At 39.6% G+C, this 13,712-nt stretch overlaps 1 protein-coding gene across 13 annotated transcripts in view; it reads left to right on the top strand.

The window, feature by feature from the left end:
- SPATA18 (spermatogenesis associated 18) overlaps positions 1–13,457 on the top strand; it is a 44,961-nt gene extending 31,504 nt beyond the window's left edge. For 7 of the 13 annotated variants that reach the window (XM_055294747.2, XM_055294744.2, XM_055294748.2 and 4 more), the window contains 4 exons: positions 854–977; positions 3,382–3,465; positions 12,923–12,968; positions 13,276–13,457. In XM_055294747.2, coding sequence (XP_055150722.1) covers positions 854–977; positions 3,382–3,465; positions 12,923–12,968; positions 13,276–13,283 — 262 coding nt within the window. In that variant the 3' untranslated portion in view covers positions 13,284–13,457. Of the gene's footprint in view, positions 1–853; positions 1,161–3,381; positions 3,466–12,922; positions 12,969–13,275 lie in introns of those variants that run through there. The other 6 variants (XR_010114106.1, XM_055294745.2, XR_008660442.2 and 3 more) reach the window with 5 other exon arrangements.
- Positions 13,458–13,712: the final 255 nt, after the last annotated feature.

The following is a 13,712-nucleotide window of genomic DNA, read 5'->3' as shown; positions in this document are numbered from 1 at the left end:
CAGCCTAGAGGGACTAACAACCTTTTTATTCTTGTTCTCCATTAATTCAGCTAACTTACAGTTTTTCTTTCTGTTTTAGCCTTCTAACAGTGTTTATTCACTTTGAGTACAACTGAAACCTGCTGTATTTTTACTTGTACTGTGACTAAACCATATATCTCCTCTATTTGTGCAAATGCTTTTTAGACTTAATTATAGGACCTCATATGTATTCACATTTTATTTTATCTTATTAAATTCAGCTTATTGTTCCAGCCTGTTGAGCTGTTTTTAATTAATGTCATCTTTTTTTTTTTTTTTTTTGGTAACCACCTGCGTCTTTGAGCATGTTTTCTATATTTCATACAACTCATTCATAAACATGATAACTTACCACGGGATTGAGAGAGAGCCCTCAGCATCTTCCTTCAGGTTTCTGTTGATCCATTAATTATCCCTTTTTGGATATGATCATTTAATTAGTTTCCAATCCACCTACTTAAGTTAATCATCCTCCTATATTTCTTTTATTTTGTCCACAAAGACCGCATGAAAAATTCTATGGGAAGCCTGATGGGACTTCAGATAGCTAGTCTATGTCTTTAGAATTCCTCTGAATTGCATCTCTTGTAATCCTGAGAAGAGAAGGAATACAATTAGTTTGACATGATTTGGTCTCAGCGCATCCATGCTGGGTCACAGTTATCATTAGTTCCTATTCTAAGAGGCCACAAACATTCTTTAATAACAGAATTTGATCTATATTTACTCAGATCTGAGCATAATACAAAAAGAAAATTCACACTGATGTTTTCCCCTAGATATGCTCCATAATTGCTTAACTTCTCTTTCTTGTTTTGTATATTGAAAACAGATACCGCCGCAGCTACGACTCGGATTTCACTGCTCCCTTAGTCCTCTATCACGTGTGGCCTGCTCTCATGGAGAATGACTGTGTCATTATGAAGGGAGAAGCTGTCACCAGGAGAGGGGCTTTTGTACGATGGCCTTGCATAGTGACAATTCATCCCAAGTGTTTGATTCACAAGTTCGAGAACATTTATAAACCCAGAGATTCTATAAAAGAAATTTATAAAGAGTTGATAAGATTTCACACAAAGGAGAGGTCGGAGATGATCTTGAAAAGAACCGATTCTTTTCTTTGATTCTTCCATAATTCTGCATAATTTCCTGGCAGTAATTTCTTTACTTCTTGCTTTATTTAGAAGATGGAATCAATCATATTTACCTCCTCCATCTTAGAATTATTATGATATTTTAAAAACAAAGCCCTTTGAAGTTATCTTGTAGGAGGATTTCCATAATCCTAAGCATTTAAAATCAATTAACTTTCAGGAAACGATTTGCCAAATTTTTACTGACAATTCTCTATTTTGGGAAACTGTGAATGTGCCCTGTTTTTCTCTCCTTGGTATGATGTATATGGAGGGGAGGGATGGAGACCAAGAGGGCAGAGGAGGTGGGAGAGAGGAACCAATCAGTTTGGGAAGGTTGCTTCCTATATCCATTGGTTATAGAATGTTTTGAACCTACAGAATGTTAAATACTTGAACAGCCTTTAAAATGGAGCCTTAGGTACCGTATGTGAGCGTGTGAGTGTGTATGTGTTTGTGGTGGGGATTGGGTGATGGAACTGGCAGTGCTTGGATATTCTGCATAGTTTATGTTATGTAGTTTTTACCCCTGCCTTTCCTAGAAAGAGTTAAGTGAAGCCCCTTAGTCCAGGATGATGCCCACAGCTGGCTGGTCTCTGTTCCTGTTCTCCTTGAACTGAAGAATAGGGGAAGTGCTTTATGGCAGCTTTCATACATACAGTGGAGAAGGGGAATATTTTATTTTAAAAGAACTTAAGAAAAGGGTTTTTGTAGCTTAAAAATCCCATTACAGTGAATACTATCTTAAAATGTTTTGTTCCATAAATGTTGAGCCCTTAGCTGGGCATGGTGGCCCACACCTGTAATCCTAGCACTTTGGGAAGCCAAGGCAGGAGGATTGTTTGAGGAGTTTGGGATGAGCCTGGGCAACACAGCGAGACCTCATCTCTACAAAAAATAAACAAATTAGCTGGGCATCGTGGTGCATACCTGTAGTACCAGCTACTTGGGAGGCTGAGGAGGGAGGATTCCTTGAGCTGGAGAGGTTGAGGCTGTGTGAGCCATGATTGTGCCACTGAACTCCAGCCTGGGTGACAGAGTGAGATCCTGTCTTTTTTTTTTTTTTTTTTTTTGAGATGGAGTCTCATTCTGTCGCCCAGGCTGGAGTGCAGTGGCACGATCTTGGCTCACTGCAACCTCTGCCTCCCGGGTTCAAGCGATTCTCCTGCCTCAGCCTCCTAAGTAGCTGGGATTACAGGTGCATGCCATCACGCCCAGCTAATTTTCATATTTTTAGTAGAGATGAGGTTTCACCATGTTGGTCAGGCTGGTCTCAAACTCCTTACCTCATGATCCACCCACCTCAGCCTCCCGAAGTGCTGTGATTACAGGCATGAGCCACCATACCCAGCCTGAGATCCTGTCAAAAAAAAAAAAAAAATATTGAGTCCGTAGAAATAGAAATTGGGTTTTATTGATCCAACAGCTACACATGTTCTACAATAAAACATACTTCTTGCTCCTACAGCAGTCACACTCTGTTAAGAAGATCTTATCTGCTGTGCAGTTTAGGAAGGAAGGAGAAGAAATACCCATTATTCTTATGTTTTACATCAAATAGCAACTGCCTTTTAACTTCCTTCTTCTCTCCCATCAAGCATATCATGAACATTTGTCCAAGCTTAAATCCTAAAACAAAATAATAGAAAGTTCTTCCTAAAAGAAAGAACTTGGAAAAGAAAGGGGTCGAATTGGGAAATTTCAAGGATTTTACCAGTAAAATCTCATTTTAGTGAATATAGCTTTCTTCTTATTCATTTAGTTAGAAAACAGATAGGCAGTAGTGGTGTTCCATTCATTCATCCAATGATATTTATTTATTCAATAGTTATTTATGACCCAAACACTGTATTTATGTGCTAGAGATTTAGCAATAAATAAAACAGATACAAATCTCTACCCACATGGAGCTTACATTCTCCAGCACTAACAAACTCCTATGTAATTTCCAATAGCTTACTCATAAAAACATTCTACTGGCATCAAACACCAGAATATCCCAAGGTTCATTGTAATGGGATTCTATTTTAAAAGTACCTGAAGTTATTGCCAAATATTGGGCAGCTATAGGAGGTGAAAGGAGTGTAGCTTGTGCAGATGATCAGTAATGGGCAAGTGTAATCATATAAGTAAAATTCTTATGTTGTGGGATATGCATGTTGTTTTGAGCCATGACAGTTTTAACAAACTCCTGACTATGTCTCTCTCCTTCTCGCTCTTTTTTAAGTGGAATTCCGTGCGATCTCTAAGTCGATGTCGAAGCAGGAGTTTAAGTCCCATTTGCCCCCGTAGCCAAATTGGTTTAAACATGGTACATATCTATCTAATCATTTTTACACAAAATTCATCTATGGTTGGCATTTTTTTTTGCTTCAGCAGTACAAAAGACGTGATTATAAGTCTACAGGTGGAAAGAGAACCTGTTGCAATAATGCTAGCTCCAGATTGATTTTTATACTATGTGGGCTAAATAATTTATTATTCTAGAAAGGAGTAGAGGTAGTTTTATCTTTCTTTCTTAGTTCAAAGAATAGTAGATTTTGTGTATTTCATAGTTTTATTTTTATCTTTGGATGAAATGGGCTATTAGAGATCAGATAGTGGACTGAAGAGTGAATGGGATCTTGGCACAAGTCCCTGGTTCCTCTAGAAATCTGTGTGTGAGTTTAGAGAAATTGCTCAAATGGTCTGGATTTCAATACCTTATAAAGGGCATTGCAGGTATTAATGTGTCCTCAACTTCAAATTAGAAAAAATAAGGTTTTTTTGTGTGTATTAGTTTTTGGAAAAATTGCTAATACTTCTGTTAAAGAAAAAAATAACAGCAAAAACATCATGAAAACTATGAAGATAACATCCCTAAAAACATTATTATGGGCTGGGTAGGGTGGCTCACACCTGTAACTCTAGCACTTTCAGAGGCTGAGGTGGGAGGATTTCTTGAGCCCAGGAGTTTGAGACCAGCTATGGCAACATGGGGAAACATTGTCCCTACAAAACAAAACAAAAATCCTCCCCAAAATTAGCTGGGCATAACAAAGAATTCCCCCCCCCCCAAATTAGCCAGGCATGGTGGCATGTGCCTATAGTCCCAGCTACTTAGGAGGCTGAGCTGGGAGGATCACCTGAGCCCAGGGAGGTCGAGGCTGCAGTTAGCCGTGATTGTACCACACTGCACTCTAGCCTGGGTGAGAGAGTGAGACCCTGTCTTGAACAAAACAAAACAAAACTCCCCAAAACAGTCAAAAAATTATGATTCACCACTATACATTTATTCAACACATATTTAGTCAGTGCCTTTTGAATACAGGGCTAGACCAAGACATGTGGACACCAAATAGGCTAACAATGTGCTGTTCCTCCAAATAATAATTAAATATCAGTTCAACCTTGTTTAGAGAGAGTGGTAGAGAAGGAGAATCACATCCGGCAACCCTACACACTTTTCTGAAATTGTCTCTAGCATGCATCTGTAGCCCCAAAGTTGCAAAACTTCCTCAGCAAAACAAAAACAAAACCAAAAACTCCTGCAGTCGATGAGACCCAGCTTCCTTACTGACTTTTTTCTTTTTTTATATATACTTTAAGTTCTGGGTTACATGTGCAGAACATGCACTTTTGTTACATAGGTATACACGTGCCCTGGTGGTTTGATGCACCCATCAACCCATTGCCTACATTAGGTATTTCTCCTAATGTTATCCCTCGCCTAGACCCTCAACCCCCGACAGGCCCCAGTGTGTGATGTTCCCCTCCCTGTATCCATGTGTTCTCATTGGTCAACTCCCACTTATGACTTTCTGATCTTATGATAGTTTGCTGAGAATGATGGTTTCCAGCTTCATCAATGTCCCTGCAAAGGACATAAACTCATCCTTTTTTATGGCTGCATAGTATTCCATGGTGTATATGTGCCACATTTTCTTAATCCATTCTATCATTGATGGGCATTTGGGTTGGTTTCAAGTCTTTGCTTTTGTGAGTAGTGCCGCAATAAGCATATGTCTACATGTGTCTTTATCGTAGAATGATTTATAATCATTTGGGTATATGCCCAGTAATGGCATTGCTGGGTCAAATGGTATTTCCAGTTCTAGATCCTTGAGGAATCGCCACACTCTCTTCCACAATGGTTGAACTAATTTATACTCCCACCAACAGTGTAAAAGCATTCCTATTTTTCCACAACCTCTCCAGGATGTGTTGTTTCCTGACTTTTTAATGATTACCATTCTAACTGGTGTGAGATGGTATCTCATTGTGCTTTTGATGTGCATTTCTCTAATTACCAGTGATGATGAGCATTTTTTCATGTGTTTTTTGGCTGCATAAATGTCTTCTTTGGAGAAGAGTCTGTTCATATCCTTTGTCCACTTTTTGATGGGTTTTTTTTTTTTTCTTGTAAATTTGTTTAAGTTCTTTGTAGATTCTGGATATTAGCCCTTTGTCAGATGGAGAGACTGCAAACATTTTCTCCCATTCTGTAGGTTGCCTGTTCACTCTAATGATAGTTTCTTTTGCTGTGCAAAAGCTCTTTAGTTTATTAGATCCCATTTGTCAATTTTGGCTTTTGTTGCCATTGCTTTTGGTGTTTTAGACATGAAGCCTTTGCCCATGCCTATGTCCTGAATGGTATTGTCCAGGTTTTCTTCTAGGATTTTTAGGGTCCTAGGTCTTACACTTAAGTCTTTGGTCCATCTCGAGTTGATTTTTGTAAAAGGTGTAAGGAAGAGGTCCAGTTTCAGTTTTCTGCATATGGCTAGCCAGTTTTCACAACACCATTTATTAAATAGGGAATCTTTTCCTCATTGCTTGTTTTTGTCAAGTTTGTCAAAGATCAGATGGTTTGTAGCTGTGTGGTTTTATTTCTGAGGCCTCCGTTCTGTTCCATTGATCTATATATCTGTTTTTGTACAAGTACCATGCTGTTTTGGTTACTCTAGCCTTGTAGTATAGTTTGAAGTCAGGTAGCATGATGCCTCTAGCTTTGTTCTTGCCCAGGGTTGTCTTGGCTAGGAGGGCTCTTTTTTGGTTCCATATGAATTTTAAAGTGGTTTTTTCCAATTCTGTGAAGAAAGTCAGTGGTAGCTTGATGGGGATAGCATTGAATCTATAAATTACTTTGGACAGTATGGCCATTTTCACAATATTAACTCTTCCTGTCTATGAGCATGGAATGTATTTCCATTTGTTTGTGTCTTCTGATTTCCTTGAGCAGTGGTTTGGAGTTCTGCTTGAAGAGGTCCTTCACATCCCTTGTAAGTTGTATTCCTCGGTATTTTATTCTCTTAGTAGCAATTGTGAATGTGAGTTCACTCATGATTTGGCTGTTTGTCTGTTATTGGTGTATAGGAGTGCTTGTGATTTTTGCACATTGATTTTGTATCCTGAGACTTTGCTGAAGTTGCTTATCAGCTTAAGGAGGTTTTGGGCTGAGATGATGGGGTTTTCTAAATATACAATCATGTCATCTGCAAACATAGACAATTTGACTTCCTCTCTTCCTATTTGAACTCCCTTTATTTTTTTCTCTTGCCTGATTGCCCTGGCCAGAACTTCCAATACTATGTTGAATAGGAGTGGTGAGAGAGGGCATCCTTGTCTTGTACTGGTTTTCAAAGGGAATGCTTCCAGTTTTTATCATTCAGCAAGTATGATACTGGCTGTGGGTTTGTCATAAATAGCTCTTATTATTTTGAGATATGTTCCATTCATACCTAGCTTATTGAGAGTTTTTATAATGAAGGGGTGTTGAATTTTATTGAATTTGTTGAATTTTTCTGCATCTATTGAGATAATCATGTGGTTTTTGTCATTGGTTCTGTTTATGTGATGGATTACGTCTATTGATTTGCATATGTTGAACCAGCCTTGCATCCCAGGAATGAAGCCAACTTGTTCATGGTGGATAAGCTTTTTGATGTGCTGCTGGATTCAGTTTGCCAGTATTTTATTGAGGATTTTTGCATCGATGTTCATCAGGGATATTGGCCTGAAATTTTCTTTTTTTGTTGTGTGTCTGCCAGGTTTTGGTATCAGGATGATGCTGGCCTCTTAAAATGAGTTAGGGAGGATTCCCTCTTTTTCTATTGTTTGGAATAGTTTCAGAACGAATGGTACCAGCAACTCTTTGTACCTCTGGTAGAATTCGGCTGTGAATCCGACTGGTCCTGGACTTTTTTTGGTTGGTAGGCTATTAATTACTGCCTCAATTTCAGAACTTGTTATTGTTCTATTCGGGGATTTGACTTCTTTCTGGCTTAGACTTGGGAGGATGTATGTGTCCTGTAATTTATCCATTTCTTCTAGATTTTCTAGTTTATTTGTGAAGAGGTGTTTATAGTATTCTCTGATGGTAGTTTGTATTTCTGTGGGATCAGTGATGATACCCCTCTTATTATTTTTTGTTGTGTCTATTTGATTCTTCTGTCTTTTATTCCTTATTAGTCTGGCTAGCGGTATGTCTATTTTGTTGATTTTTTTTAAAACACCAGCTCTGGGATTCATTGATTTTTTGAAGGGTTTTTCATGTCTCTATCTCCTTCAGTTCTACTCTGATCTCAGTTATTTCATGTCTTCTGCTAGTTTTTGAATTTGTTTGCTGTTGCTTCTCTAGTTCTTTTAATTTTGATGTTAGGGTGTCAATTTTAGATCTTTCCTGCTTTGTCTTGTGGGCATTTAATGCTATAAATTTCTCTCTAAACACTGCTTTAAATGTGTCCCACAGATTCTGGTACGTTGTCTTCGTTCTCATTGGTTTCAAAGAGCATCTTTATTTCTGCCTTCATTTCGTTATTTACCCAGTAGTCATTCAGGAGCAGGTTGTTCAGTTTCTATGTATTTGTATGCTTTTGAGTGAGTTTCTTAGACCTGAGTTCTAATTTGATTGCTCTGTGATCTGAGAGACTGTTTGTTATGATTTCCATACTTTTGCATTTGCTGAAGAGTGTTTTACTTCCAATTATGTGGTCAATTTTAGAATAAGTGCTATCTGGTGCTGAGAAGAATGTATATTCTGTTGATTTGGGGTGGAGAGTTTTGTAGAGGTCTATTAGGTCCACTTGGTCTAGAGCTGAGTTCAAGTCCTGAATATCCTTGTTAATTTTCTGTCTCATTGATCTGTCTAATATTGACAGTGGAGTGTTAAAGTCTCTCACTATTATTGTGTGGGAGTATAAGTCTCTTCGTAGGTCTCTAAGAATTTGCTTTATGAATCTTTATGTATTGGGTGCATATATATTTAGGATGGTTAGTTCTTGCTGCATTGTTCCCTTTACCATTATGTAATGCCCTTCTTTGCCTCTTTTGATCTTTGTTGGTTTAAAGTCTGTTTTATCAGAGATTAGGATTGCAACTCCTGCTTTTTTTTGCTTTCCATTTCCTTGGTAAATATGCCTCCATCCCTTTATTTTGAGCCTATGTGTGTCTTTGCAAGTGAGATGGGTCTCCTGCATACAGCACACTGATGTGTCTTGACTCTTTATCCAATTTGCCAGTCTGTGTCTTTTAAATGGGGCATTTAGTCCGTTTACATTTAAGGTTAATATTGTTATGTGTGAATTTGATCCTGTCATTATGATGCTAGCTGGTTGTTATGCCCATTAGTTAATGCAGTTCCTACATAGTGTAGGTGGTCGTTACATTTTGGTTTGTTTCTGCAGTGGCTGGTACCGGTTTTTCCTTTTCATGTTTAGTGCTTCTTTCCGGAGCTCTTGTAAGGCAGGTCTGGTGGTGGCAAAATCCCTCAGCATTTACTTGTCTGTAAAGAATTTTATTTCTCCTGTGCCGGTGAAGCTTAGTTTGGCTGGATATGAAATTCTGGGTTAAAAATTCTTTTCTTTAATGAACGTTGAATATTGGCGCTCACTCTCTTCTGGCTTGTAGGTTTTCTGCAGAGAGATTCACTGTTAGTATGATGGGCTTCCCTTTGTGGTTAACCCAACCTTTCTCTTCGGCTGCCCTTAGCATTTTTTCCTTCATTTCAACCTTAGTGAATCTGATGATTATGTGTCTTGGGGTTGCTCTTCTTGAGGAGCATCTTTGTGGAGTTCTCTGTATTTCCTGAATTTGGATGTTGGCCTGTCTTGCTAGGTTGGGAAATATCCCCTGGATAATATCCTGAAGAGTGTTTTCCAACTTGGTTCCATTCTCCCCATCACTTTCAAGTACACTTTCAGTCAAATGTAGTTTTGGTCTTTTAACATAATCCCATATTTCTTGGAGGCTTTGTTTGTTTCTTTTTATTCTTTTTTTCTCTAATCTTGTCTTCTCTCTTGATTTCATTAAGTTAATCTTCAATCACTGATATCCTTTCTTCTGACTGATCGATTCGGCTATTGATACTTGTGTATTCTTCATGAAGTTCTTGTGCTGTGTTCAGCCCTATCAGGTCATTTATGTTCTTCTCTACATTGGTTATTCTAGTTAGCAATTCGACTAACCTGTTTTCAAGGTTCTTAGCTTCCTTGCATTGGGTTAGAACATGCTCCTTTACTTGGAGTTGTTATTACCCACGTTCTGAAGCCTACTTCTGTGAGCTCATCAAACTCATTCTCCATCCAGTTTTGTTCCCTTGCTGGCTATGAGTTGTGATCCTTTGGAGGAGGAAAGGTGTTCTGGTTTTTGGAATTTTCAGCCTTTTTGTGCTGGTTTTTCCCCATCTTTGTGGAATTATCTATCTTTGGTCTTTGATGTTGGTGACCTTTGGATGGGGTCTTTGAGTGGACATGCTAATCCTTTCTGTTTGTTTCTTTTCCTTTTAACAGTCAGGCCTCTCTGCTGTCAGCCTACTGGAGTTTGCTGGAAGTCCACTCCCAACCCTGTTTGCCTGGGTATCACCAGCGGAGGCTGCAGAACAGCAAAGATTGCTGCCTGTTCTTTCCTCTGGAAGCTTTGACCCAGAGGGGCACCTGCTAGATGCCAGCCAGAGCTCTCCTGTATGAGGTGTCTGTTGGCCCTGTTGGGAGGTGTCTCCCAGTCAGTATACACAGGAGTCAGGGATCCACTTGAGAAGGCAGACTGACCCTTAGCAGAGCTCGAATGCTGTGCTGGGAGGTTTGCTGCTCCCTTCAGAGCCATCAGGCTGGGACGTTTAAGTCTGCTATAAGCCCCTGACTGGGGCTGCTGCCTTTTTTACAGAGATGCGCTGTCCAAAGAGGAGCAATCTGCCAGTCTGGCCACAGCAGCCTTGCTGAGCTGCAGTGTGCTCCACCCAGTTTGAACTTCTTAGCAGCTTTGTTTACACTGTGTCCCTAAAACCGCCTACTCAAGCCTCAGCAATGGCAGACACCCCTCCCCAACCAAGCTTAACCATCCCAGGTAGATCTCAGATTGCTGCTGTGCTGGCAGTGAGAATTTCAAGCCAGTGGATCTTAGTTTCCTGGGCTCTGTGGGGGTGGGACCTGCTGAGCCAGACCTCTTGGCTCCCTGGCTTCATCGCCCCCTTTCCAGGGGAGTGAACAGTTCTGTTTTTCTGGTGTTCCAGGCGCCACTGGGATATGGAAAAAAAAATAAAGCCCCTGCTACTAGTTTGGTGTCTGCCCAATTGGCCGCCCAGTTTTGTGCTTGAAACCCAGGGCCCTGGTGAGGTAGTCACTGGAGGGCATCTCCTGGTTTGCGGGTTGCAAAGACCATGGGACAAGTGCAGTATCTGTGCCAGAGTTCCTCAGGCTCAGACCCTCACGGCTTCCCTTAGGTAGGGGGGAAAATTCTCTGGCCTTTTGCATTTCCCAGGTGAGGTGATGCCCCGCCATACTTCGGCTCGCCCTCCATGGGCTACACCCTCTGTCCAACCAGTCCCAATGAGATGAACTGGGTTCCTCAGTTGGAAACGCAGAAATCACTTGCCTTCTGTGTTGATCTCGCTGGGGGCTGCAGACCAGTGCTGTTCCTATTTGGCCATCTTGAATCTCCTCCCCCTTACTGACTTTAATGAGCATCTATTGTGACTCCTGCGTGCTCCTTATCATACATTCTTTCCGGATCTGATGGATGCTAGATTTGGGAGGGACACAAAAATGACAAAAGCAAGTTATCTTCTCGGAATAGATCTTAATATAGGAAGATCACGAGATCATGTCCTTTGCAGGAACATGGATGGAGCTGAAGGTCATTATCTTTAGCAAACTAACACAGGAACAGAAAACCAAATACCTTTCTCACTTATAAGTTGGAACTAAATGATGAGAACACATGGACACAAAGAGGGAACAGCAGGCACTGGGGCCCACCAGAGAGTGGATGGTGAGAGGAGGAAGAGGATCGGGAAAAATAACTAATCGGTACTAGGCTTAATACCTGGGTGATGAAAATCTGTCCAGAAATTCCCCATGACAAGATTTTACCAATATAACAAACCTGCAGATGTACCCCTAAACTTAAAAAGAAAAATAAAATATAGGAAAGAGAAAGATTATTATGATTTAAACAGATTAGCTGAATGTGATACAGTCAACAAACCAATACATCCATAATATGACACAATATGATAGTCAATAAAAGAAGCAGAAAGGGCTAGAGTCATCAGATGAGATAGAGATTCCTCCCAGATTTGGTCATGAGGAAGGCATTCATGGGGGAAGTAGTATTTAATTTGGTGTTTTAAAATGGGTGGAATTTCAATGGGCTAGGAAATTGGGAAGGAATAGTCAGGTGAAGAAAATGACCTAAAAAATGATAGGGAAATGGAAAAGTCATGCATCTGACACAATCCTTTTGCTCTTAGAGATTTTCATATAGCTTCATTATCTTTTTTCATGAATAAGTATTTATGGTAAGTAAAAGCAAAACAATAGTGCACGTAGTGGACTGGTAAATAAAAAGGAAACATTGGGAGCATGATACTGAGAGAACCACAATTCCTCATTCTAAAAGGAAATGGCATATCAGAAGAAAATACTATTAGACACTTACTGTGCAACAGCCATGGCAAATTGTAACTCCGGACTCCCATCGAAAGGCTTATTCATGGGCAATGTCCTCTGTGAGAATCCCCTATACCTTCTCTTTCTTTCTCATGTTGTGCTCAGAAAGAACACATTAATTTAAACTTTAGATGAGAATAAAATCTAATTTCAAAGGTACAACTGCAGCCAACTTTCTGTCTGTTTCCATCATCCTCTTGCCACAACAAAACTGGGTATACCTGCAAAATAAAATACAAATATTTTTGGTTAGTCAGGTTTATTTTTGTTTATGTGGGGTCTTGATTCATCCAGAATGGATTCCGTCTTTATCAGCATCTATTTATCTAGAGTGTTTGAAAGCTCAGAGCAAGGATGATGCTTGTAGCCAGTTACGCCTGACCAGCTATGTCACAGACTTGTGGTTCTAATGCAGTACCTTCTACTTAGTGAAAGTAAAGGTGAGATTTGAAAGATGAAGATTTTCTGGTTGCCTGGTGACCCTTCTTAATAGAGCAGAGTTTATGACTTATAATTTTTATAAAGGATCTTCCAGAGATTATATCATCATTTTAGCTTTAATTTGTGAGTTTTAATAAATATTTTTATTTTCTGGAAAGCACTGAATTCAGTATGGCTGCTCTTAGGCCACTGAACCCAGCTTTTAACTAATAATATAATTTAAACCAATACTTCAGAAGTCTAAAAAGAATCACAATAGTCAACCTTAGGGCGAAAAATCATAGTGCTAAAGTGCCTCAGAGCAAGCTATTTGGCTGGTTTTAGGGGAAAAAAAATATGTCAAAAGAATTCATCCTTTGAGCTCCATCTACTGTGTAATTCACATTATTCCTTTATATTTTCCAGATGTCTCGAAGTCGGAGTCCTTCTCCAATAAGATGTGGATTGCCAAGTAAGTGGGATTAGTTCAGATGGATCAAATTTTCTGCTTTTTAATACTCCTTCTAGTACTTAGCACTGAGCAGCAAAATAAATGCTTTGCTTCCTAGAGAGCATCTTTTTCTTACTCCTCACACCATTCATGTCTGGGCCTCCGGCTGATGGTACCCTGGCAGGTCCCATGAGTCATGTAGAAGGAGCTTCCAACCAAGAGGCTTCATTGCCATAAACCTAGATTAACCGCCTCTTTCATTTAGGTGCTTCCAAAAGGAAATCGAAGAAAGTGACCATAATAATGAACTGTCTATTTTTCTCCCTAGGATTTTAAAACCACCAGACCTGCTCCTTTGCCCCAGTGCATGGAAACAGCTGCCTTCTCCAGTGCCTCCATCTGCCTTCTGTGTCTGCCTCAGACCTCACTTAAGATAATGTCAAAAGGCAATTCTGTGTATCACCCCACACAGAGAGTTAAATGTTTTGGCTTGGCGCATTTGTAACTTTAGATATATTGCATTCTATTTTATTTTATAGATACTAATTCCATTAATTTCATAAAAATGATTGTATAGGCATTTAGGATCATATTCATTCGAAGTAAAGTCCCTTACAAAGGTTCAGGATTTCCATTTCAAAACACTAGGCTCTTTTATGGGAACTATGTGAACTGAAGTGGAAGGCATTTACCATGCTGAGGCTAAAAGAAAAGATGAATCATTTTAGTTTGCAGATGGATCGTAAATATAATTGTTGGTATCAG

The sequence above is a fragment of the Symphalangus syndactylus genome, chromosome 10 (assembly GCF_028878055.3).
Source record: "Symphalangus syndactylus isolate Jambi chromosome 10, NHGRI_mSymSyn1-v2.1_pri, whole genome shotgun sequence".
NCBI classification, from domain to species: Eukaryota; Metazoa; Chordata; class Mammalia; order Primates; family Hylobatidae; genus Symphalangus; species Symphalangus syndactylus.
This window is presented reverse-complemented; position numbering and strand designations above follow the sequence as displayed.